At 52.2% G+C, this 24,959-nt stretch overlaps 1 protein-coding gene across 3 annotated transcripts in view; it reads right to left on the bottom strand.

Annotated features, from left to right (window-relative positions):
* CNTFR (ciliary neurotrophic factor receptor) overlaps positions 1–22,807 on the bottom strand; it is a 199,097-nt gene extending 176,290 nt beyond the window's left edge. The window contains exons 1-2 of one of the 3 annotated variants that reach the window (XM_033085744.2): positions 22,608–22,695; positions 20,252–20,424 (exon numbers count right to left, since the gene is read on the bottom strand). Coding sequence is in view for 1 of the 3 variants with exons in the window: in XM_033085742.2 (XP_032941633.1) it covers positions 22,608–22,706 (99 nt within the window). In the remaining 2 variants the exon portion in view is untranslated. Of the gene's footprint in view, positions 1–20,251; positions 20,425–22,607 lie in introns of those variants that run through there. The other 2 variants (XM_033085742.2, XM_033085745.2) reach the window with 2 other exon arrangements.
* Positions 22,808–24,959: the final 2,152 nt, after the last annotated feature.

The raw sequence follows: 24,959 nt of genomic DNA, 5'->3' as shown, positions 1-24,959 counted from the left end.
CAGACTTCTTGCTGGTACTTTCCATTGCTTAAGAATGGAAGTTATCATCTGGACAGTCAGAGCACTGCCATGCCAACAATCAGCCTAATTCCTCTGATTAGAAGAGGATTTGGGGGATGGGGGAAAACAGGAGGGGAGGTTTCCTTACTTCCTTCCGCTGTATTTCAAACCAACCCGTTTCTTGCTGTGCCACAAGGTAACCTTTTACCAGGCTGTCCTCAGCCCAGCCTAGTCATGACAGGGCACTGAGCACTCTATCTAGGCCAGATATCTAATTCTTAAGTGCCCCTGCCCATGTCCTGTTAAAGGGATCACAGCAATCTGCTCACACCACAGCATATCCTGCTGCACATCACCTGGGAGAGCCTGGGGTGACACTACCCTCGGCTGGATCTGAGCCCTGACCTCCCAGTGCCCTTTCAAGCCTTCTGCACTCTGCTCCCTGCCTTGCCATGATACTCTCACTCCACAAGGAACCTGCCAGGATTGCAGATCAGCTGCCTGATCTGCTTAAGAGGGGAAGATCAAAGCACACCAACCAGCCTCTCTGCAGCTTGTGCCATTTCTGTCCTACACCTCTCAGGTCTTAGGGAAGCACTGGGGTCAGGCAGGTGCAGGTAGCACTGGGTGGGCTAACTCCTGCCTGTTCCCCAGGAGCTGGAAGATGCTGGAGAAACGTGGCAGCTTTGCAATCAAACAAATCCAAATGAGGGAAACAGCAGAAAGGGAAAGCAAAAGTACTCTTTGGCAGGTCCCTTTCTCCCAGGGAAGGTCACTTGGGCCAGCAGATGCAGGCAGGCATCAGAGAGGGGCTCTCCATCAGCTGTTGACAGCACAGACACTTCATCTTCCGCCAGCAGGAATGTCTGGGCAGCCCTGCATAAGCTCCTTGGGTATTCTGGACCATCACCAAGTGACAGTTCATCCTCATTCTCCCATCCTTGCCAGCCTTCTGACCATCCACTCCCTAAATAGCTTGGATCATTTCAAAGGGATGGTACAAGGAACAAGAGGTTTAGAAAAATTTTCTCCCTCTCTCACCTGCCTGTGCAGCATCTCGGTCTGAGGCTCTGGGTCAAACAGCTTCCTTCAGTTCAAGGCAGATGGAACCCTGTGATTTTTAAGTGACCATCTGTGACCCAGAGCTGCAGCGTGGAGAGAGCGGATACAGACCTGTATATTAAGTAGATTGCAGACAGCAGAGAGATTCCCCCAAAGGCTTCACAGCCAGACATAACAGCAATGTGCAAGGCTTAATGCCATGCAGGGACCATGATCTCCACTGGCTGCAGCCTGGCTGCTCAGACCCTGCCCCACCATGGGGAGCAGGCCCTTTATTTTTTGTGTGAGGAAAGAGCTACAGCCACTCAGTTCTTGGTACCCAAAAGGATGTAGGCACACTGCTACCAAGGCTACAATGCACCACATCTGCAGGCTGGGTCCTGGTGAGGGTTATTCCTAACCTGAAAGCATGGAACCAGCCTGCCATGATCTACCTATACAAGGAGCAAGAGACTACACTCAGCTGGGGAGCAACACCAAATCACTCCCATCTGCCTGAGCATCACAGCAGTGAAGCACAATGGGCACATGGCAGAGCTGGGAGCGCTCAGCATCTTTCCTGCTAGTGTTTCCCCTCTGGATAAAACGCAGTTCATCCCTGCTCTGCAAACATCCCTGCGCATCACTACCCCGGCCGAGAGCCGCGTTCTGCAGCTCAAGGGCAAGCAGATGGTAGAAAGCCACACTTGCAGCAGGAGCAGAGCAGGAAGCCTTCAAATGAGGCTACAAATGCAACACAGCCACAGTGCTCCAACTGGCAAGCTCTTTGCCGTGCCTAAGTAGAGTCATTGCTCCCCAGCACCTGAACATTGCCTCCAATTTACACGAGACAGTAATTAACACCTCAGCTCCAATGGACTAAGGCTGGATGATCAATCTAGTGATCACAACCTTACTCCATCCCCAGCACAACTTTCTGCCATGCCAAAGTCACTCATGACCCTGTTCTTCCTGATCACAAGGGCTCTGCCAAAGGCTCACCAGCACTGCTGCTGCCAGTTCACGGGTTCTCTCTCTGAATTTAAAGTTACCCAGAGAAATCTGTTAGGTATTTTTCAGGCCGAGATGTTTACTTTTTATTTCCCCAGTATGAGCACCCTCAGTTGCTTTATTGCAGAGATGTCATTGAACAAAGCACCAAGAACAGAAAGGGATGGGGAAAACTTCTGTGAGGTGCAGCTGGGATGTGCCTGATCTTACAGCTGTCACACATCAGTGCTGAAGATGTACAACCAGATTACTGTCATACAGCATAAAACCTGTACCTGGAGACACTTGACAAGGCATGTCTGGGCAGAGGAGGGATGCAGCATGAAGCTGGGGTGCACAGCATAACCAAGGCTCCTCACAGCACACAGCCTTGCTGGAAGGCAAGTACTTTTGTACCTTGCAACTGCAAATACAAAAAACACAGGCTTTGCAGTGGTGGAGTGTGAGGGACAAGTTTACCATTCAAGCCTGACAGCAGCAGAGCCCCCAGAGAAAGAGGGAGGAAAAGCCAGCACAGCCAGGTCCTCAGCTGTTCCCAAGAGTGGGTGGGTGGTGCGGGGATGCTGTGGGTGATCAGGACTTGCTTTCTTAGAATACATACACTTAGACAAATTCACAGCTGAGGGAAAAAAAACCAACAAACCTCTTTACTTTTGAGACTGTCAAAGGCTGGAGTTACAGTGCATGCTCACCCTGTTGTTATGCTATTCCTTACATGTTCACTACTGTCCACTGCCAGGGACAGGACCCCGGGACATTTGGCTGCACTGCCTAAGCCATTCTCAAGGAATAAGCCAGCCTAAAGCATGCAGCAGGAAAGCACTGGGGCAGATATTTTGATTCACATTTGCAAAGGCTTTTGACAGGAGCAAAGAAAGAACATTTTAAGCATTCCTTTCAGCCAGCATACATCCCAGCCCATGAGACCTCTCCTAGGGCAAGGCACAAGAGCAATCTCTTTGAAATCAAGGGCTCCTTTGTCACCCTGCTGCAAGCCATTTGACCTTCAGAGTCAGAAGGAAGCTCGTATCACAAGTGGTCTGATGGGCCAGGGCTGGGAGCGAGCCCAGGCACTCGAGAAGGACCACAGCCCAGCTGCCAACCCAGCATCTCAGCACAGAGATAAACAGACCCCAAGCCTGAGCACTCAGCTCTGGAAACACTTGTTTCGACTCAGCACATTTCCTCTGACAGCCAGACGCAGAAGGTCACTCAGACCAGCTTTCCACGTGCAAGACACAGCTTTGCCAAGAAAAAAAAGTCCCAGGCCAGGCCGTGCCACAGGTGTCCAGAGAAGGTTTAAGCCTTTGAAACAGACTTCACTTCACCAACAATATCTTCCCATTTCTTTTAAATGCATCAATCCCCCCTGCCCTCCCTGCTCTGAGGAGGGAGATTGCACATCCCTCTTCATTCATTCTCAGCTCTCCCTGTAATTGCCCCACTTTGTATATTTGTAGCTCTCTTCGCTGCATCTAACTGCAGAGGTTTTTATTAGGGAGCATAGGACTTCTGAATGATCCGTGGAGACAGCTGAAGCCACAAACGCCAAGAGCCAGCAGAACTTCTGCCCTAAAATTCACTAAGTACCCTGGTGCAGCCTTTTGAGAACTGCTAGCTATAGACAAACTCTCCCCCACCCCAGAAACCTGGACAAAGTTGAGTTGCTACTGCTGTGACACATCTGACCTGCAGCTGTGCTGCCAGGGACGGCTCTCCCCATGGACTGTGCCTCCTGCTCTGCACCAAGGTGGTCCCACAGCACCTCCCAGCCACTGCAGAGCCCAGCCAGCATCCAAAATGCTGTGTCTTCTCTCAACTTTCAGCCGCTGGGTTCTATCAGAGGATCTCAAGCCAGCTGAAACCCTAAATGTGTGCCTCGGGCATCAGTGTATTTACACAGGAGTTGCTTGTTGGTGCACAAACCACAGAAGGGACGCTGAGCCCCAGGACAGGGTTCACTCCCCAGCACTAACCCAGCTACCCCCATCTCCACACCCCACTGCTGCCTTTTGCCTCGTGCAAGATAAAAGACAAATCTGGGCTAACACCACCCCAGCCAATATTCTCCTTGCCCTGCAGTGACTCAAACCATGACAATAACACAAGTTTTTACATGGAGGCAGGAACGAATCTGAGCATCAGGCACCAGCCAGAAGGAAGTCACGGCTATGTGGGCACTGCACAGAGCTGATCTTGGACCGTGCCTGGGTCAGCGTGAGCAAGGCACACGCTGGCTGGCATGCCAGCTTCTCCAGAAAAGGGAAATGTGTGACAGATGCATCGTGTTTGTGCAGCAGAAGCGCCGCTGCTGCTCCCACAGAGCCCTGCCAGTCTGTTTGCACACAGGCACACCTCAGGCCTCTGTGTGTGCCCTTCCCAGCCTACCCAGGCAGCGAGGTGTTACAATGCACATTTAACTAATTCAATTACTAGAGGGAAAAAAAAAATAATCAGGGCACACAGCCTGTGATTAAGAATTTCTTTCTCAACATGCTGGCAACATGCCTGCAATTACCGAGCCCTTGATTCTCTAAATTCCCCGGAGATCAACAGCACCTGATACCAGCATGTCCTCAGGTCTTTCATAACCCAGAAAGCCGCTCCCCCACCCCACAGTTTCAACGCTGGTGAGATTTTTCACACCTTGCAGCTCAGAAACACTTAAACCTCGGACATCCAGCTCGGCGGGTCACACCAGATACGCTGGAGTAATTGGCAGCACAGGTGGGCTGCAGCTGACACAAGCCAGGGCAAAAGTACTCTCATTAAAAGCAGCAAAGCAAGACCACGCTCAGTGTGATGGGAGGGAAATTGCTTCCCACACCGACTCTGCCGAGCCAGCCACCAGGAGCACTGCAAAGCCAAGAGCTAGAACAGTCCTCCTGCTAATAAGATCCCCCAGAAATGCGAATGATGGCGAAAGGAGCTGCGCGAAGGTAGGGCAGGAGGCTGGGGAGAGCCAGATGGCTTTTCCCAGCCAATAACCCCAGGTGCCATAGGGTTAAATCAATGCGTGAAGCTATTAAAGGGGGTGGAAGTGGTTTAACATGGTTGACTGAAATTCCTCACACTTTCAAGTCGACAAGGACCCCATTGGGGCTTAATGGGCTAGCACAACCCGTCCCATTACAGGTCGTTAACACGAACAGGAGCCTTGGGAAGAGGGGCAATTAGGGTTCCCCACTAACTCTGCAAGAGGGACTCCCTCCCCAGCTTTGAATCCCACCGATTGCAAAGAGGGATCCAGGGACAGGTCATCCCTCCTCCAGCCTCTGCACTTTCTCCACCTGGCAGGGGCACACACATCGGAAGCTTGCAGCAGGTTGAGTTCTTGGTAGGCTGAAGGGGCAGAAAACTGTCCCCCAGAGCAAAGCACAGTGCCGAAATCTCCCAACCTGCTCTGCCCCACTTTCCTCCCTCCAGACTCAGGGCTGAGGAGCCGCTGCCCATCGCACGCCTGGCAGCAAGAACAAGGAGATGCCAACAAAGCACCTGTGCTGTACAAGGAGTGGGCTGCTCCCAAAAGATGACAGTGCAGTGCTGGGATTACTGCAGCCCAGTTTATGTCCTATGGAGTGTGCTCTTCCCAGCCTAGAAATAAAGTTAAAACCTCTCAGGAACTTACTAGGTATACACTGGTTATTCTCCACTGGCTAAAAACAGTAACCAAAGCTGAAATAAAAGGAAAAGCAAAGAAGACTGCATTACTACCTAACCTACCAGGTTACAGCATCTTGCCCTGCTCTTTTCCAGACATCCCTGGGGAGGGCAAGCAGATCTGTTGGTGTGGTGGGATGGGAGCCCTGAGGCTGCAGACCTGGAACTAAAAGTGGGACAGAAGTGGCCCCCAAATGTGGCTGCCAGCTTGTCCCACACAGCCAGCTCTGGGGAGGGTCTGAAATACTGATCTGCTGAATAGACTTTACAAATTCAGAAACAAGAACAATCCAGAGCATCAATGCCTTGCTCAAACCAGAGCAGAGAACAAGCTGGGAAAGACTCTGGGTGGCTGCAGGAAGCATTGTGGATGGGAGAGACCACCCATGAGGGAGAATGCCTGGAACAGTCCCCAAAAAAGTGAAGAGAAATCCCACAATGCAGAGTGAAGACAGCCTTGGACACGATTATTTGGCAAATAAGGATTTTACTGTGATGGAACTGATACATATTTTTTCTTCCCTCCCAGAAGAGGGTTGAAAGCTCCCATAGAGACTATAATAAGAAGCAAGCTCAAAGGGTCTGCTTTCCTGGAATACCAATTCCTTTGGGCTTCCAGCCCTGTCCCCAGTCTAAACATCCCCAACATATGCAGCCCATCAGGGCTTTGGTCTCTCACAGGTGGTGTTTCCCTTCCTTGCTTGCCCAAAATGTGGGGTAAGATCTTTGCAGTACCACAATTCACCACAGGCAGTGAGGTGACTCTGGACTTGCATCAATCCAGCCAGGACTCAGCTCCAGTTCTTTCCCTTCTCCTCTGTACTCAAACACCTACCAAATATTGGGAAGACCCGTCTCACAGCCCTTTGGTGGCTGTGTGAAGTAGTTGCAGCAGTGTAAGTCTGACTTCTCCTCATGGAGACCTAGCTGTCTCTCCCAGTTCAGCCCAGGACAAGCCAATTTACCAGTTCTTCCTCCAGAAGTCTCCACATCAACTATATTCTCACCCTGGCCATCTGCTCACCATGGTGCCTCCCTGGCTCAAGGACACCACCTGTAACACCACTCCACCCCTTTGGCTGCACCCTGCTGCTCCAGGCTCCCACTTTTGCACATGCCCTTCACTGCAGCCGCCTTCCTCGGGCAAACAGGCCCTGCTCAGATCTCACCAGCCTCCAGCTGCAAATACTCCCCTCTTGGCATCCTCCTCCAAGTCTCTTCCCAGCATCCCCCTTCGCCCAAAGTGCTGCTTACCAACAGCAGCATGGCTCCTGAAGATGCCCTTGGAATTGCCCAATATTTAGCGACAAATCACTTTGTACTTTGCTCCCATCCTATAGAAGCCCCAGAAACAACTACAGAAGTATCATCCCAACTTCAGGGCTGCTTTGATACCTGAGAAAGGACCAGCAACTGCTGTGGAGCCACTGGCAATGACTTCTGCCCCTCCTGCACCAGGGCTGGTGTGCACTAAAAGCAGAGTTAGGAGAACAGCCCAGCAGAGTTTCCAGCCAGGAACAGTTTGAAAGATGATGTCTTATCCCTGCCTCTGGCTGGGGAAGGGCAGAAACACCTGCAAACCCCACAGTAGAAACAAACAAACAATTCCCAGCAATTGATTTTCTTGCTCTCCCCATCTTGCATGGGGACCCAACTGGAAAGAATCTCAATGACACACCTAGTCTCTGCCTTGTATCCCTGGAAGCCACCCTAACAGGCAGGGCTGGAACAAGCAGCAAACCCAAGCCCCTTCCAGAAATCCAGGAGAGGAACTGGAGAATCCAGGAGCCGCTTGGAGAGAAGAGTGCTCAACCTGACAAGAGCCACATCTTGCAGCAAACAATTTGATGTTGAGCCACTGGCAGGTTGCTCAGAGAAGTTGTGGCTGCCCCATCCCTGGAAGTGCTCAAGGCCAGGCTGGATGGGGCTCTGAACAATCTGGTCTAGCAGAAGCAGACCCTGCCCATGGCATGGGGGTGGAAAAAGATAATCTTTAATGCTCCTTCTAACCCAAACCATTCTATGTTTCTATGATTTTGCTCTGCAAAGACCAGAGTGAGCCCAGCCTGCAAACACTCCAGTGGGTCTCATAATGCCGTTTTCTGCCAGAGTTGGAGCTTGAAGATATCACAAGGGCATGGGCTTCCTCCCACCACCTCACCCACCCCCAGGAGATGTTGCCTGGCCTCTTACAATTGCACATGTTCAACAGAGAGGGACACCACAACAGGGCAGTTGAAGGGACCAGGGGCACTGCTCTAACCCTGCTTTTGCCTTGCTCACACAGGAAGCACTTCTGAGCAAGTTCATGGCCAGGTCTGTTCCCCCTGCTGCCACCACGCTGCAGTGCTGCCCGAGAAGCGCAGACCGCTTCCCCGCCTGATCCACCATGCAACATTTGTTTTATGTTTTAGGCACTGGCAGGTCTTATTTGTAAGATGATGAAGCAGTCTGAAACCTTCCACATACATGCCAATTAGATGCTGCAAACCCCAGGCTCAGCAGAAGGTCAAGAGCGTGGTGTGCCGCACTCAGCCGCGCGCTCCCCGCGCCTGTCGGGCTCCTCCGTGGGATGTCTGAGGAGCACCTGGAACAGCATCCTGCTGCTTGGTCCCATGGTTCACAAGGAACCAGCTTAAAACGGGAGTGAGACATGAAATAAAAGTTTAGGGGATTTTTTTTGTTTTAAACAGGGAGGCCAGACGTTTAATAGTCTCACAACTTCAAGCTGTTTTGATCCAGCCAGCCCCCTCTCTGCTGAGTTCTGTCAGGAGACAGGCACAAAGCACCAATTAAAGACGAGTTATGCTTTTTCTGTCAAGCAAAAAAGAAAGGGGGAGTGGGGGGGAAGATGATGGGAAGAGGGGAGAAGAAATGCAGCCCTGGAGTAATTGTGCTTTCAAAGCAGGCTGTCAAGGCAGCCCCCTCTCCTCCCAGCTCCTGTGGAGGAAGAGCGAGGGAGCACCCACGCGCCCGCTGCGGACGTGTGGCATCAGTCATCACACCACACCATCAGTCACTTGGCACATCAGGCCGAGCCATGCCCCCCTTCCCCCCGGGCATCTGTCAAAGCCCGTGACAGGGAGCCAGAGCAGCAGATTCTTAGTGAAGATGGGCTGAGCACAAGCCCCACCAGCTCTGATGACAAGAATCCCCACTTACGAGCACTTACACTGGGAACAAAACAAAATAGAAGCAGCAAGGACTTGAGGGCACCAGTTAGCTCGTGTGGCCACAACATCACCTCCATTTTTCCATGGTAGAGACATGTACAGCCAGCACAAGCAAGCAGACCCTGCCTCTTCTCCCATATAGGTTACCATGTTTGAAAGCTCCCTGCAGCTCTCCTGGCTTGCAGCTGAGCTCGGGACAGAGAGTTGAGAGCTTCCCACAGCAGTGCTTGGTTCAACCAAGGCTTACCTGCCTTGGCAGCATACTGCCAAGGAACCACAGCACGGATACAGCAAGCTCTCCATCACCTTGGGCTAGTACCAACACCTCTGAATTTACCTTCAGCACTTGCAAGCCATTCCCAGATCTCATCCAGCAAGCACCAGTCCTGCAGCTGGGCAGATTAAGAAGATTACAAAGGTCCCTCTGGGCTTTATTGTTGGATGAGGAAGATAAATAGCAAGAACAACCCCTTCCAGGGTGAAAAAGGGCAAGCATTTTGGCACTGCACAAGCACCAACCCCCACTTTAATAACCTATCTGTTTCTTTAGCAAAGTACCTTTTGCAGAGCCCACTGTACTGATTATGGCATCAGATTCACTCCCACCTCCTCCTTCCTGGGCTTTCTGAAAGCCTCAGCTAATTACAGCAGCAAAGTCACCCACAGGAGATAATGCACACCCTCACTTCAACAGGGTGGTATTCATGCTGGGCTGCTCCCAGGGAGGGGCAAACCCCTGCCTCCTTGTCAGGACCCAGCTTTCTGGGCAGGATCCATTCCACAGTCAGCCCAGAGGAGGAGGGAAGAGCATCTCTGCTCTGGTTTAGGTCTGCTTAGGCTGACTGCACACACTCCCAGCTGGCTTGTGAGTGTCCTGCTCATTAGCATGGGGTCACTCAGCTGCAGCAGGGCACAAGCACCACTTGGCTATTGCAACACCACTCACGTCCACTGCTGTGGAAGTGTTGAATTTCTTTTAAGAGCCCTGAAGATCTCGGCTTGAATTTAAGGGAGGGGAAAAAAAATCTCACAAAGAATTGCAGGATCTCTGTAAACATACCAAAGGAAAAAAGAAAGCGAATCTTTGAGCCTCTTGACCTTGACAATGTCCTTATAATTACAAGACTATTTATTTTCAGTTAAACCCCAACTATTGAGCACACAGTGTCGAGTTGGTTTTTTCCTGAGCAGGTGATTATCCTGCCTGACTAATCTAATGAAAATTATCAGGAGGCTACTGACCTCCTGCTACACACACTAAATAATGCACAAAGCTTCAGGATCAGACAGGCAAATCATAACCCTGCCTTATCTTAATCACTTTCTATACAGCTCCAGGCCTGTTCCACTCCTGGTTGGCTGTGTTAGCCAAATGCTATCTCAGTGGAAACCAAAGCAGAGCCAGCCCTGAGAACTGCACAGCAAAAAGTTACTTCCTTAAGATTTATTTCTGTAAAAGCCAAGAGCTGCAGAGACAGATATATTTAGTCTTTAAGCTGCTGTCTGACTCCTGAGCTTATAACATGAGGTGGTGGTCCCCTGGCACCTGGCTTTGGGAAAAGCAGTATTTCCCTGCTACTTTGCTGCAAGTTACAAGGAATGTAATAAATAAATAAATAAATAAAAATTAAGAAAATAAAAAGTGCACAAAGAGGCTCATTCTACCAGATAGGTAAAGCCACCTTTCCACTCCATCTTCTCGGAACCTTATGCCAGTCTCTCCCCACAAACAGGACTGTCCACAGCTTCTAAAAATGCCACAGCTCAGCATGAGGACTAGGCAAAGCAAGAGAATCTGAAAATGTCCCCAGCTCGGGGCCTGAGGATCTGCAGCAATCCTTTGCAGCACCACCCTCCTTCAGGAGAGACAAGCGCAGCAGCTGAAAGAGATAAAAGGCTACAAATATCAATTAAGGAGAACAGAACTGAAAGAAGGACACATTAAAAATGAAGTTTTCACACACTCCCTGCACAGCATGAACAGCACCCACAGCTAGGCAAAGAAAATGCACTGGGGTAACTTCAAGCCTAAAATAAGTTTCCACTTGGGAATCTACAGTGAATGGTAGAAAAACACTGCTAAAGGACAATCTGACTAATTTTTACACACACTGCTTCCCAAAATGAAACCCCACCTACAACACCACAGAGAAGACACCCCTCTTACCCATCTGTCCTGACCTTGCTGCCTCATCCTCAGCCCCCCTCACATGTGGTTCTTCAGACCTTCTGGTACAGGAGCTCCCAGATCCCATCACTGCTGCAGCCAAGAGCTTCACCTCGCAGTCCTTGCAAACTGCTGGCAGTCTCAGCAGCCTGCTCCTGCCCTGCAAGGCTCTCCCCATCCACAAAACACCTGACTTATCCTCCCGCCCCAGGAGTCTTGAGACACTTTTCTCCAGCTGGGGAGGTGCTAAGCACAATGTGGGTGGACAGGATTCCTTATATTTTAAATGGCCATTCCTTCCCCTCTTATGACCTTTCAGAAGAAGAGGGGCAGTCTCCTCTAAAGTGAGCAGGAAAAAAACCCCAAGGTGGTTTTAGGCATGACAGAAGAGGGAGCAAGAGAAAGGATAGAAGGACAGGCAGGAAATAGCACAAGCTTCATTACTGGGAAAATACCAGCTAGCACATGCAAGGAAAATAATCCATAGCAGAGATATTCAAAGAGAAGTAAAAATCTGGGAAAAATTAATGTCCACAGCAGCAACTGTTGGGGGAACAGGGATCAGGCAAGGCTTTCAAACAGAGCAGTATGAGGCAGAGGCTCTACCCAGGGCAGATCCCAAATTTGCAGATAGAAGGGTTCTGCATTACTGCTCTATGGACATGGCTGTGCCCAGAGAGATGATCCTGAGGCCCATGGAGCCTGGTCATGCCATCTGGATATGGGATGGCTAAAGGGTTAACTGTCCAGGACACAGCAAAAGGAAAGATCCTTTGCTTTTTGTCTCAGTTTTAGAGAGCTGCCTGAAGTATCTGAGCTACTTCTGGAAAGGAGTTAGAACAATAAATAAATTCCTCCATCTCTTTGTCCGGGTGACAAGAGCAACCTCTGGCTTTTCTGGTCACTGAAGCCAGCACTCTAAGTGCTTGTGTCACACAGCCTTATTCCATGTACATACCCTGACTCTGTCCTGAAGAGCCAAGGTGCAGGTCAGTTTGTGTCTGTGCTGTCTAGCAGCTGCTTGGTACCTCCCACAGGCACAGCTGGGGTTGCAAGAGGGCCACAGGCTGGGTCAGACTGGCAGCACCCACTGAGTTATGGGGGACCCTCTTGAACTGCCGTCCTGGCTGAAAGATGCTGCTCAGGGAGAGTTGAGACAGCTCACAACAGGCACTGTGCAGGGTCTGGTGAATGCAAAGTAGAAGGTGAGAGCTTGGCAAAATCAAGAGAACTTCAGCTGCCTCAGGATTTACTTTGTCACTGTGCCTGCTCAGAGAAGAGGCTTGCACAAGAGGAAGGGATGGAGTTAAAACCACATTGCACAAAACCCTCAAAAATGCTCCAAGAACTGAAGCTGGAGCTGGCTGCTGGTGCTGGGACCAAGGGATGGCTCTGTCTCCAGCGCCTGCAGCCGCCCCAGGCTCCCTATTCCAGAGCAGGGTGAGCACCATCCTCTTCTCATGGCAGGAAAGAGGCACTGAGCCTTCCCGCTCACACAGTGGCAGGAGGCTGTGACTGCCCGGGAGGGACTGCGACACACCACAGCTTGCAAATGCATGTTCTGGGGAAGTTTCTCCACTCCCCAAGCTGGAGACACGTGTCTGTGCTTGTCCCCAAGGCAGACAGCAGCAGCAGAGGCATCCTCTGGTGCCACTCCCCACCAGCAGAGCATGGCAAAGGGCTGGAGTGGGAGCCTCCAGGGACACAGGAGCCATTTCCTCACTGCACACACAAGGACAGCGCTCGCCTTCCTGCTGAAACCCAGCGGGTGAGACACTGGTGAGTGCCCACTGAGAGCCACCAGGTCACGGCACACACGAAGACCTAGGTCAGATGCAGGCTTAGGGAGGAGGAAGGGTTTGCCTGCAAGTCTCTACCACAGCCCTCTCCACCCCAACACATCTCCTTCAATGCAAACCTGGCTCTGTCTGCTGCTTTTGAACAGCTACTGCTGGCTGAGCCTAGAATGGCCTGACCAATAGGGAGAAGGAAGCTAAGATCTTTTTAAAAAATATTTTAAAATCTGTTTATTTTCACCCGTGCACCAGCAGAGCTGTTGCTCCAGCCCCTCCATGTTAATGCCAGTGATGGGAGGCAGGAGGAACCCAGCTGGACTCCTCCAAGGCAGGGATGGAGCAGAGTTGCTGTTGCTGGGCCAGCAGTTAGGAGAAAAGAATCTTCAGCTTGACAACTCAGCAAATTAGATCTGAAACTGGCAAGAGAGAAAAAAAGTAAAGCCTTTAAATGTCATCTTAGGTTTGACTGCCAGAAGCACTACAGACAGACAGAAAGACAGACAGACAGATAGACAGATAAGCACAGTGCTGCACAAAGAGCCGGATGCCCTACTTTGATCTACTCAAGTGTTTACTAATGTGTCCCACAGCTGGCAGGAGCTGTTAGCAACTCAAGAAATCTGGTTTTCTGCCACCAGCTCTGCTCTGGGATCTCAAGGAAATCCCAAAGCCACTCCACGTTTCAGTTTTCCCTCTTTGAAGGCAGTGATGCTTCCCTCCAACCCCTAGTGGAGCAAGGTTAAAGGCTGATCCTGGAAATGTACTACAGCAAACAGCCTTGGGGAACCCTCCGAGCCTAAATGCAGATGTTCAGTGAGTTAAACCTCTAGATGGATCCTACACCCAAAGACAGGCCAGATCAATTCCCTGGGAGAGGCAAAGTCAAAATCATCAACACAAATCCTTTGCTTTTGGCTCTTTTGACCTGGGCAAGTCATGCCATTATCTCCTTCCTCCCTCTGGAAGGAGGTGAGGAGATACCAGGTCCCGTTGTGCAGAAATGGCTCTCCCCTGTCATAAGGCAGCTCTGCCTGGAAAAAACACCACCACTTCTGACCTGATCACAGGTACAGATTTACCAAAACTAGGAGCACAAATGCTGCATGCCCCTGAAGCCAAGGACCCACCATGGCTCTTGGGGAAGTTCCTCTTCATCCTTGCTTTGCAGCTGGGTGAAGCTGCAACTACTGATCCAGAACAAAGAGCGCTGGGGGAGAGCAGATGTGTCTGTACAGCAAAAGGCACTTGGCAGAGTAGGGATGATCGATGATCCCCCTTCCAGTCCTCCTCCCATCTAAACAAGCCCCAAGAACATGGCCTCAGTACTGCTGGCAGGTGGCAGCACACACAAAACTGGAGCCCAGTAGGGCAGGGTGTGCCAATGGGAATGACTGAAGGCAGCTTGATGGACTTCTGAAGGATGGACACCTCCAATGAGAGCCACCAGGTGCATGCCTGGGATGTCCTCAGCCCTCAGGTTTCACTGAGCTCAAACTGCACCTTCTGTGAAAACAACTCTAATGCAGGCACAAGGGAGGATCCTCCAAAACGCTCAGGAAGTTGGGACATAGCAGAAATGCCCCATCAAAAGGGCAAGGGGTTTCTGCCAGGTGGCACAGCACATCTGAGGCATGGTCAAAAATACTGTCCAGCCAAAACACTCCCTCCTGCACAGATGTCAGCATGAGCTGGTGCTCTGTGCCCTGTCATAGCACTTGCTTTCATGCACAAAACAAAAACTACTCGCCAACATACCCAATGGGCCTGTCAAACTAATCACGTTAGGAGAACTGGAAACACACCAGCAGCAAGAGCCGGCCCCTGCTCCAGAGCCCTTGCAGAAATCATGCATCCAGGAGACGGAAACGCCTCTGTCGTTCCCGTAACCAGGTCAATAAAAGCACAGACAACTCCATCCAGAGAGAGACTTTTTTTACAAATCACAAGAAAGAGCAGCTCCAGCTCCCCCAGCTGCAGATAGGTGGGCAGGCACAAAGAGGCAGCACCGAAACGTGTCTGTGCAACACGTGTGGGCAATCCCGCACATGGCCAGGATATGGGGCAGGAGGAAACAGCTCTGAACGGAGCCGGGAGAAGGAGCGGCGGCAGCTCGGTGTGACTTCTCCCACCCCCGCCAGCTGGGCTCCCAAATCCAACAGCCTCCCACCCATATGTGTGTCTGGCATGCTGGGGAGAGACAACAGCCCAGGCAAGGATTTCAAAGCTGAGAGGTCCCAGGCAGCTTTGAATGGTGTTGGATTCATGGAGTGACAGTAACACCCCCTCCTTTGGGGGGAGTAAAAATACCCAAAATGAACTTCAGCCTGGTTCCTCAAGAACAAAGCAGTCCCGTCCCCAAACGCAGAGTTATCTGTGGGTGCACTTTACTGTAACACTGTTATTTCTAGAGCTCTTCGTTAAGTGAGAAGCCCAGAGGACTGGACAGAGCTTTTTTTGATTGAATTTCAGAGCAGCAGCAGCCCTTTGTTGTCTCTCCTTCCTTTTAACATATTTATTTTTCAAGCCCTTAGTTCAGTGGCACAGAGGAGGGTAAATCACACATTGGTGGTGAAGTCTAGCACAGGCTGCTTCCTCCTTTACATCTGTGAACCACACTCCAACCACCAGAAAGGACATGTCCTCGTTATCCCCAGCATTTTTAGGCCCTAGACAAAAGGACCGTGGTGTAGAGTGTACCTGGAGCAAAAGCAGATATAAGGTCATTTTATTATACACGACATTGCTTGATTTCATAACCAAATCTCGCTCCTGGCACTGAGGTACCCAACCCTGGCTGCTTCTCCAGGCAGGAGGGCAGCAGTGCAGATCCCTCCTCCAGTGCTGCTCAGTTTGTGACGCCACAGCACAGGGAGCAGCTCCCCATGCCCCACCTATAACACAGCACTCCAAAATCCTGCGTGGCCCCTGCAGCACCAGGACAGCACGGCAATGGCACGGGGAGAGCTGCGTGGGTCAGCCCTGCGTGGCACCGTCCTCCAAGCTACTAGACCCAGCCTCCCAGTTATTTGCACATGTACTCCAGAGTCTCCGAGTGCCACCAGAGACCAGGAGCAGTAGGAAAATACCAGGCTGCAACTTTGTGAACAAAATGAATTCATTGGCTTAACACCCACATAATTAGAAGCAGGCGCATCCCTCGGTAACTGTTAGCACGGGAGTGTGCTTGGTTGTGTGTTTGCATTCGAGGGGCTGTGATACCATCTACAAAAGCAAAAAGAGCCCCTTCGCAGAGACAGGTTCCTCGTAGCACTGATGAAGCACATAGGGTAGGTCCTTGCCCCACGATTTATTTTATTTCCCATTGAAACAGGATTAACAGTAGCTCCCTCCTGCCAAGGAGGTCTGAGCCACCCACTGCTCTCTCCTGGCAATTCAGAGGGCTCTGGCAGCCGTGGGGACCTCAGCCCTGAGAGAGGAGAGAACTCTTTTGCTCAGTGTTGCTGAGAATGGCAATGGGACCTGCTCTCCACACTCCCCCACCAGCCATATCCCTGGCTTTAGGTGGCTCCTACTGGCTCTGGGCACCACTGCTGGGAATGGGCAACTCCCTGTCCTCACAGGGCTGACTGAACAGTGGCTTTGGTATTTGAACAAGTGGCAGTGAGAGCAGCCCCAGAGGAGCAACTCCCAGCCCCTGCTCTCAAAAGGAAACAACCACCCACCACCCAGGTGTGGACCAGTGGAGGTCCAGGCTGCAAGCTCCTTCCAATACCAGGGAAAAGCCTTCCCAGGAGTCTTTCCCTCTTATCCAGCACGTCTTTTACTGCTTCCTGCATCAGTTCCCCCTCACAGGGTGTGTTGCATAGTATTTAAATACAACCAGGTCTGGGCAAGCCAGGTTTCAGTTGATCCCGTGTCCCCTCTGTCAGGCAGTGCTAAGAAAGGGGTCACGATTCCTCCACCAGCTGTTAGCACAGCATCGCTTAATGCCAGCCCTCACAGCCTTCCTCCTCCAGCCTGCCCCAGGCAGAGGGCAGCAGAAAGTAATCCCCCCAGGAAAAGAGAGATTTCCCACGTAGGGGGCACCAGTATTAATGCTTCCTATTGCTGCAGCTTTCCTTTAATTCTGTGACTTTACGAACATCACTCGATGTTGGCAGCAGCCCCGGAGGGTATCATAAGTCACCTGAAAGGAAAAGAGCTCTTCAAGCACCGGGCTGCCTCAGAGCCCGAGGGCGGCAGCTGTGGCTGTGCACGGCCACACTGACCAGACAGCTCACAGCCACGGCACTGGATCAGCCATGCCTCAAGAGGGCTTTGATGACATCTTTAGGGTGTCATGGCTAATTAGAGCCCTGACTATACCCTCTAATTAGGTAACACTTTCAGACAAATCACCCTGTCCTCTTCAAACCACTTCACACCTCCAGATACATCCCTAATTGACTTGAAAGTTGACTCGGCACTTCTTGCCGGACCTCCTTCTTTTTCACGAGGCATTTCAAAATAAACAAACCCCTGCTTCTCAGTCGTGTCTCAGAGCCCAGCTGGGGAATTACCCTCACATCCGCACCTGCACGACCTGACACAGAACCTCCATCACAGGCACAAAGCGAACGCTCTGACGCAGCGGCAGCATCATTCTCCTCTGATCTCCCGTTTCCAGCCATCCTAGCGCTACTTTCAACAACAGTCAGCAAAGCTTTTTCTCGGAGAACAGGAGCATTTGCGATGCATCAGTGTCCTACTAAAAATATTGCCCGGGGGCTCGCGAGAGCAAAGGAGCCTGGTATCTGGCAACAGAAGGCATTAGGAAAAAACCCCAACCATTGAGGAATTAATATGCCAGAATGGTATCAAGGGCCAACATTTCAATCCAGAAGCCTGACTTCTGTTTTCATTAGGTAATGAATAAGCTGAAATGATCCAACTGTTTTCAGTTTCCCAATAGCACAAAATTTGAAGTAGATAGGCAAAACCCCCACATCATCATAACTTCAAACATGCTGAACAAAAACTATCAAAATTCATAGAAGATAAATATTGAGCCCTTAAAAGCCTGCTATGAGAACAATGTCTCTTTATTTGCTTTCTGTGAGGTTTGTTATAACAAGAGAGAAAGACTCCAATATACAGTGTTTTAATATATATACACGCATTCACAGCTGGAATAATAGATTTTAAGGACTCAGGACAATATTACAGCTGGATGTATGCAGAAATGCATAAACATACCTTCAAAAACATATTCTTTGCACCCTACCCAGATATGTAGATGGACACATATATAATACACACACACACACACAGACACACAAAATGTTTCAGATTGATCAGAACCATTCATTAAATCAGACTCTCTAAAGTTTCTGCTGCTTTGGGAAAACATGACCCTGAGGAGACATCATGCATGAACTTAACAACCAGCAGAAAATGAAACCATAACACGCTGCATCTTGAAAGCCAGCCCTGAATCTAACTTAATCCCTGCTCTGGACAATGCCTCTAGAGAGGCATTAAAACCATGCTAAGGTGTTTTCCTGGATTTCCCAGGTTCCCCGGAGATTCCCTGGCACTCTGGCTGCATCCACCTCCTTGCTTCGGAGATGTTTCTGGCTGACCGCTTTCATCCTTACTCCTGCTGCTTCCACAGCCAGTGATGGACAGAGCCAGTGCAGAGCAGCCTCCGGAAAGCTGCATCCTGCCCTGGCAGCAGGACGAGTTACCGGGACAGCTCATGGGGTTTAACACTTGTAATCCTACAAAACGTGCAGGGGAATGATGTACGTGCAGGGGGGATGATGTACGGGGCTTGAAGGGTCAAGAGCAGCTTTGCATCCTCCTTTTCTATCCCCAACAAAGGAATTCCAGCAGATCTCGTGCCCCCTAGTGTCATCCTGGCGAACGGACCGACACCGGGCACCGCCAAGCACCGGGTACTATCTGGCCCAGGCAGTGCCCCTGCTAATCCTACAGTGGAGAAGCCACCGTGTCCTGCTGGCGCCCAGAGCATGGTGAAACGCCATTCCAACAGCTCATGTAAGGGACAGTGTGAGTTTGCTGTCCCTCCCCATCACCCGGGGCAGCCACAGCCCCCCAGGTGTCCCCGTGCCCAGCACTGTGCCACCTCCGTTCCGCTCTGGAGGAGCCTCGGCAAGATCTGCCCCTCCAGCAGAGAGCCCAAACGGTGTCCCTGGAGGAGGGCCAAGAGGAGGAGGCAGAGAGCATCTGCAGTGGACACTGTCCAGAATACAACTCCTCCTAAAAATAGATAGATCCTGGAAGGGCACGGCCCTTCCAGGGAATGGGAATGCTCAGTCCTAGGAGCTCAGGGTTTGGCACGATAAAACTTCAAAGTGAACAAATGCAAGGCAGTTTGTTACCCTGTTTCTTCCCCATGAGAGCACCTGTGGCATCAGACTCTGGCTATGAACACGAGGAGCCCAGAACCCAGCATCCCCACGTGCCAGCCTGCTCTGACCAAAGATCCAGCATCTCCTCGGAAAATGCCCATACTGGCTGCAACACTGATGAGTGCAGCCACACCCCACACACAGAGCACCTAAACAAGAGCCGTGTGCTGGAAAGGTGCACAGGAAACGTGTGTGTGCGTGCCTCAGTTTCACCATCTGCCCTTACCCTCTTTTATTTTCCTCATCCTTTCTATTCAGCTGTTGGTTCTTGTGGGAAGAGAAGCCCCAGGAATACACCTAGACCACCGGCCCCTTCCAGCATCTGCTAGCAGCATGCAACCAAACCTCAGTAACCCATCACCAAAATTTGGAGGAATTCTCCCCAGGGCACTGACCTGAGTATGCTGCTTTCTTCTGCAACACCGAGCAGGGACTATAGCTTAGAATAATGGGGAAGTAACTCAGTTCAGTGCTGACAAAGCATCACAAGCCCCAGCGGGGTGGGAGGGGAGGAGGTGTCCTTCCCTCACGCTGCCATGCCTGGTATACATCATGTTTAAGGCCAGGCATACGTCACTGACACAAAATGGACAAATTGGAGGGATTTCAGAAAAACGAGCGACAAAAATGATCAGGAGGCAGAAGAGATTGATTTACAAGGGGAGATTGAAACAGCTACGATCAGCCTAGCTGGGCTGAGCAAGTACTGACTGCATGAAGCACTTGGATGCTAATCTGCAAATGGGATGAAAACAATATGGGAAGGAGTAATTTAGCATCTTCATCAGTACTGGGATGAAATGAGGGGGAACTCAGGGCTGAGTAGTCAGGGAAAAAAACCCAAACCAACCCGAAAACTCCTCTCCTAGTTATGCATGACTGTCTGCATCAAAACACTCAAAGTCCCCAAAACTCGCTCTGCCTCAGAGAAGGACCCTCGGGAGCAACTGAGCCTGTGCACACGTGCACACACTCTCACACATACACATACACACATACACGCAGAGCCCTTTCCCACCCCTGACTCACACTCAGGAAAGCAGCAGGGCCGCCACGATAGCCGGAGAGGATGGAGGCTTCACACTTGCAGGGAAGCAGTGGAGAGTGAAGGCTAGAGCTGCCGGTAGCGGTGGGAAGGTCTCCGCAGAAGGACGCTTCTGCACTCCCGGGTCTTCACAGGGGAAAGGTGCTGAGATGGCTTCCTGCAAAGTGGCAGGAGTGAGCTCAGCTGCGAGCACTCAGATATTTACACACAAACAGCACATTACTCAGCAACTCCCATTTGTCAGGCATAATGGCAGCGGCAGCAATAATAAACGACAGAGCTGAGAGACAGGCTCCCCAGGCGCACACCCAGCCCCAGCCTGAGCTGGAGCAGGATGCATGCCTCCAGCTTGCAGGGAATTAACTGAGAGTGGCCAGGAGCTGGGGCTTGCACCCACAAAACTCCTGCTGCCAGCTTCAGAGAGTCAGTCACGTCTCCAAAAGCTAAGCCTTGGCTGCACAGTTATTTGAATTTGTATGTGCATCACAAGCCTTGCAGCTCTGAGAGGTACCAGGGCTTTTCCCAAGTCGAGGAGGTGCTGAGCACTTATTAGAGGGAAGAGGATGCAGAGTCCTGGCAGAGTGGGGTCCTCTTGGGGTAAATCAGACCAAAGATCATGTACGATCATTAGATCATGGCTTGGCTTGCTCTGACAAGAGGCTCTGATAAACTTATCTCGAGGAGCTGTCGCAAGGAAGCCTGCCAGGCACGAGACTCTCATTTCTAAAGCTCAGCCTGTCTTGGGAAAGTCCTCCTGCTGCAGTGAGCCCCAGAGGGCTCTGGTTCCAGGACCTGGTCCCAGCATGGTGCCTGGCCAGACAGAAGCATCCCTTACACATCTCCGGACATCACAGCAAAGCTCTGACTCCTCATGGAGGGGCAAAGCAGGGATCCAGGAGCAAGAAGAGCTGCTCCCCCATATTTGCACATTTTGCAGGAAGCAGCCAATGTCAGTGCCTCACTGCCTGAGCACACAGCCAGTGGGACCAGCAGCTGCATGTGCAGGTCCTATCCCTCACATAAGTACACAACACGGTGTGCTGAGAGTGGGCACAGTCACCAAAATACACTAAATCCGAGATGTCAGCAAGTTCCTGAGCAAAAAGCAATCTGAGGAAAGGACCTCCTCAATCATCCCACAAATAAAAGCACAAAGAGATGGGAAAAAGAAATTGAACAGCTTTGCAGGCAATTCCCTTTCTGTAACCTGTGCTCTGAACATACCCTGCACATGTGTCCATAGGCACATGTGGGGTGGGAAACAGAGTGAAGAAGTGCCGATCGTCATACCAAAAAAAGTTTAGTGGTTAAAGAAACAACTGCCAGAGGAGCCAGGGAAGCTGGAACATGCAGACCTGGTTCTGTCCCCAGTGAAGGCAGCACAAATTGGCTCACGAGCTGATGGGAGTCACAACTCGTTTTCAAGATTGCAGTGGGGGAAGTCACCAAGATGTGGAAATGTCAGGGAGTTTTGTGCAGCGCAGGGATCGGTGTGTATTGTGCAATTCTGGAAAGCAGCCCTTGTACTCGCGCTCGCGATGAGCTGCCTGCCTAGCCCAGGGAGAGCAATTCCCCAGAAGTGCCATGCAGACACTTTTCTTATAAATTCACACTTTAGGAAAAAAAAAAAAAAATTGAAAAATTTGAAAAAATTGAAAAAAAAAAAAAAAGAGAGAAAGAAAAAAAAAACCAAAAAAGAAAATCTGCACTGCCACAGCAGAGAAGAAGGCAGGTTGCGCCTTTGGAGAGAAGGAGAAGAAGCCTGCTCTCCCGCCCAGGAAATCCACGGGCTCCGGTTTACAAAGAGCCGCCCCGCAGTCCCAGCCGCTCCAGCCCCGTGCATTGCCGCAGGGACAACTCATCCCTCCCAGCCCTCAACCTGGTGCCGGCCGCGATGCCCGCCCGGCCGGGCAGGGGACGGGAGGTCCCGCCGGGCAGGGGACGGGGGTCCCAGCGCCGCGCCCCGATGCGGACCCCGATGCTGCCTCGGAGGGTGCGGGGACGCTCCGGCCCCTTGCCCCCCATCTCTTCCCGCCGGCAACACGCTCACGGCGGGGCAGGAAAGTAAGTTGCCCAAATTGTTTCCTCACGGGGGGGTGCACGAGCGGCCCACGTCGGGGCGCGGACACGCGCGGGCGCTGGAAAGGTGCGCGGCTGCGGGGCGGGAGGGAACGGGGGGCGAACGCGGGGGAAGAAAGCTTTTCCCCCCCGGCTTCCTTTCCGCCTCGCTCGGCGGCGGGCCCCGCGGCTCGCCTCTGCTGACCCCCGTGCCCGCACGCCGCCTCCCCCGTCCCGTGGGTAGGGGTACACCCCGTGCCGCCCTCCGGCCCCGGTACTCACGGCGCCTTCCTTGCCGCCGCTCCCGGCTCTACCCCATGCAACCACCGGCTGCTTCTGCACCGGCTCGGGGGCTATAAGCTCTTTTAAACTCCAGCACATAACCCATGTGACCGCAGAAGCCACTGGTAAGGAGCGCCGGGGAGCCAGCGATGAGCTCAGCCCGCACCCCCCGGCACAGCGCCGGGGACGCGCTCCCGGCCCCGCCGCGCCGCGCGCACCCGCCCGCAAACACACGCGCACCCGCGGCGCGCACACACGCGGGCTCACCAACACCAACACACGCGCGCACACGCGACACGCACCCCCCACGGCCACACACTGGTCCACGCCCCTGCGGACACGCCGCCGCCGCCGCCTCCTCCCTCCCCACGGATGCTGAGCCGGAGGGAGGCACCGCGCACACGACCCCGTGCAAATGCACGCTCGTGGGAGCACCGTGGGGACGGCGCCCCGCGCACACACACACACACAGACACACACAACACGAGCAGCAGTCCCTGCAGGTCCCCCCCGCCTCCCCAGAGATGCAGCCCCGAGTGGGAGCAGCACGTCGGTGGTCACCCTCAGGCGTGCCCTGTGCACACACACAGGCACGGTCCCTTCCCTCCATCACACAGATGCAGGCACAAGACATGGCGCCATGCTACCATTTCTGTGTGCATCCTTGCCCACGCCCCACTCGTGAGTGCCGCGCTCCCTGACACCAGCACCGTCCTGGAGTGCCCAACAGTGCCCTCAGGAAGATGCACGCTGTCGTGAAAGCATCTCACTCACCCCTCTCACACACATTGCATGGCCAAACACCCAACACACGCATGGGCTGTGCTCCCTCCCTCTCGCACAGCCATTGCAGCCACACCTGCAGGCACCTTCCCCACTTCGATAAACCTGCTGCTGGGTGCTGAACAAGCCCACCCTGCCCACCCATCACAACCCACGCAGTGGGATCCCCTGTAGCATGTGGGAACACTGCATTTCCCATCACAGGTAAGGACAGGGAGCTGTCACACGTGTGGGTGGGGTCTGCAGGGCAAAAAGAACAGATGTACCCCCATGCTGTCCTCGGTTACTCCTGATGAGATGGAAGCCCCAGGGGTGGCCGTACAGCTGGGCCAGGTTGCCCACTCCAGCCACGAGACAACAGAATTGGGAGCCAGGCTGAAATGTGCCAGGCGGGGACGGGAGCCGGGTGTGAGGCTTTGGTGTGCAAAAGGCTGGGACAGGCAGGCCTGGCTGGGCAGGTGCAGGCGTGTGCTGCTGGGGCACGCCAGCAACACGTGTGAGAAGGCAGAGCTGGCAGGCAGAGGGCTCCGCTGAGAGCTGAGTTATGGAAAATGACTCTTTCCAAGGAATTGCTAAAATTAAAGCAGCAGTGAGGCCAAGCAAGCAGGAGCCAATGGGGAGGGTGAGCAAGGACAGCCAAGCGGCCTCAGGGCAAGAAAGGGCAGGGTGGGCAGGAGGCCGAGGGGAAGGCACCCTTGCTGGGCATCCACCCCCAGCTCCTGCCAGCTGTCCAGCCAACTGCAAACACCTTGCGGGTAGGATTTGGGGAAAGGCTGACTGGCATCCTGGTGGCACTGGCTGGGGGATGCCATGGAGCAGGCAGCCTGGGGGGAAATAGCCATTCCCAGTCACATCCCCCACTTGGCTGCCAGTGTGCAGAAAAATACCTCTGTTTTCCCAGCCTGGAAAAGACAAATGCCCATGAAGAAACAGCCTGCTCCCTGCCAGGGGCTAGTTGCCAGCAAGGGGAAGGGAGCAGTGCCCACAGGGGATTTTGAGGACCCCTGCAGAGCCCTGTAACTCATTATGCACCTCCTCTGCCCTTATCTCCAGCCTAGTGACTGTGGCAGGGCTGGGGTGCTGCTCCCGGGACATCAGCATTCAGGTCGGCAGTAAGGGCTGCTCCAGCTTCCAGATATCTGAGTGTTCCCAGCTCAAATCCCCGTGACTCAGGAAACAACACATGCGAGAAAACTCTGCAGAGAGACTTGGGAGAAATACTCCCATTGGCAGGTTCCCACTTTCCCTGGCATCCTAGGACTTCTCCTGGTCTGAAGAAAACAACAGTAGTAACAAAACAGCAGAACTTTCTTCCTGATCTTGCTGTTAAAGAAAAACCCACAAACCTAATCTTTGGGCAAGCCTACAAAACTAATTCTCTTTTGTTTTAACTAGATAAATGTTGATCAAATCAAAGCTACCACCTCTCTTTGCAGATATGGAGACAATGTCACACAGGCAGAGGAAGGGGGCTGGGTGGAAGCCAGGTTTTGCCTAGTTTTTAGTTGATGCTACTAAAAGATATTAATTGGATGGAAATAATGATGTTTTGTCTCAGATGAAAGTGCA

The sequence above is a fragment of the Catharus ustulatus genome, chromosome Z (assembly GCF_009819885.2).
Source record: "Catharus ustulatus isolate bCatUst1 chromosome Z, bCatUst1.pri.v2, whole genome shotgun sequence".
Classification (NCBI taxonomy): domain Eukaryota; kingdom Metazoa; phylum Chordata; class Aves; order Passeriformes; family Turdidae; genus Catharus; species Catharus ustulatus.
This window is presented reverse-complemented; position numbering and strand designations above follow the sequence as displayed.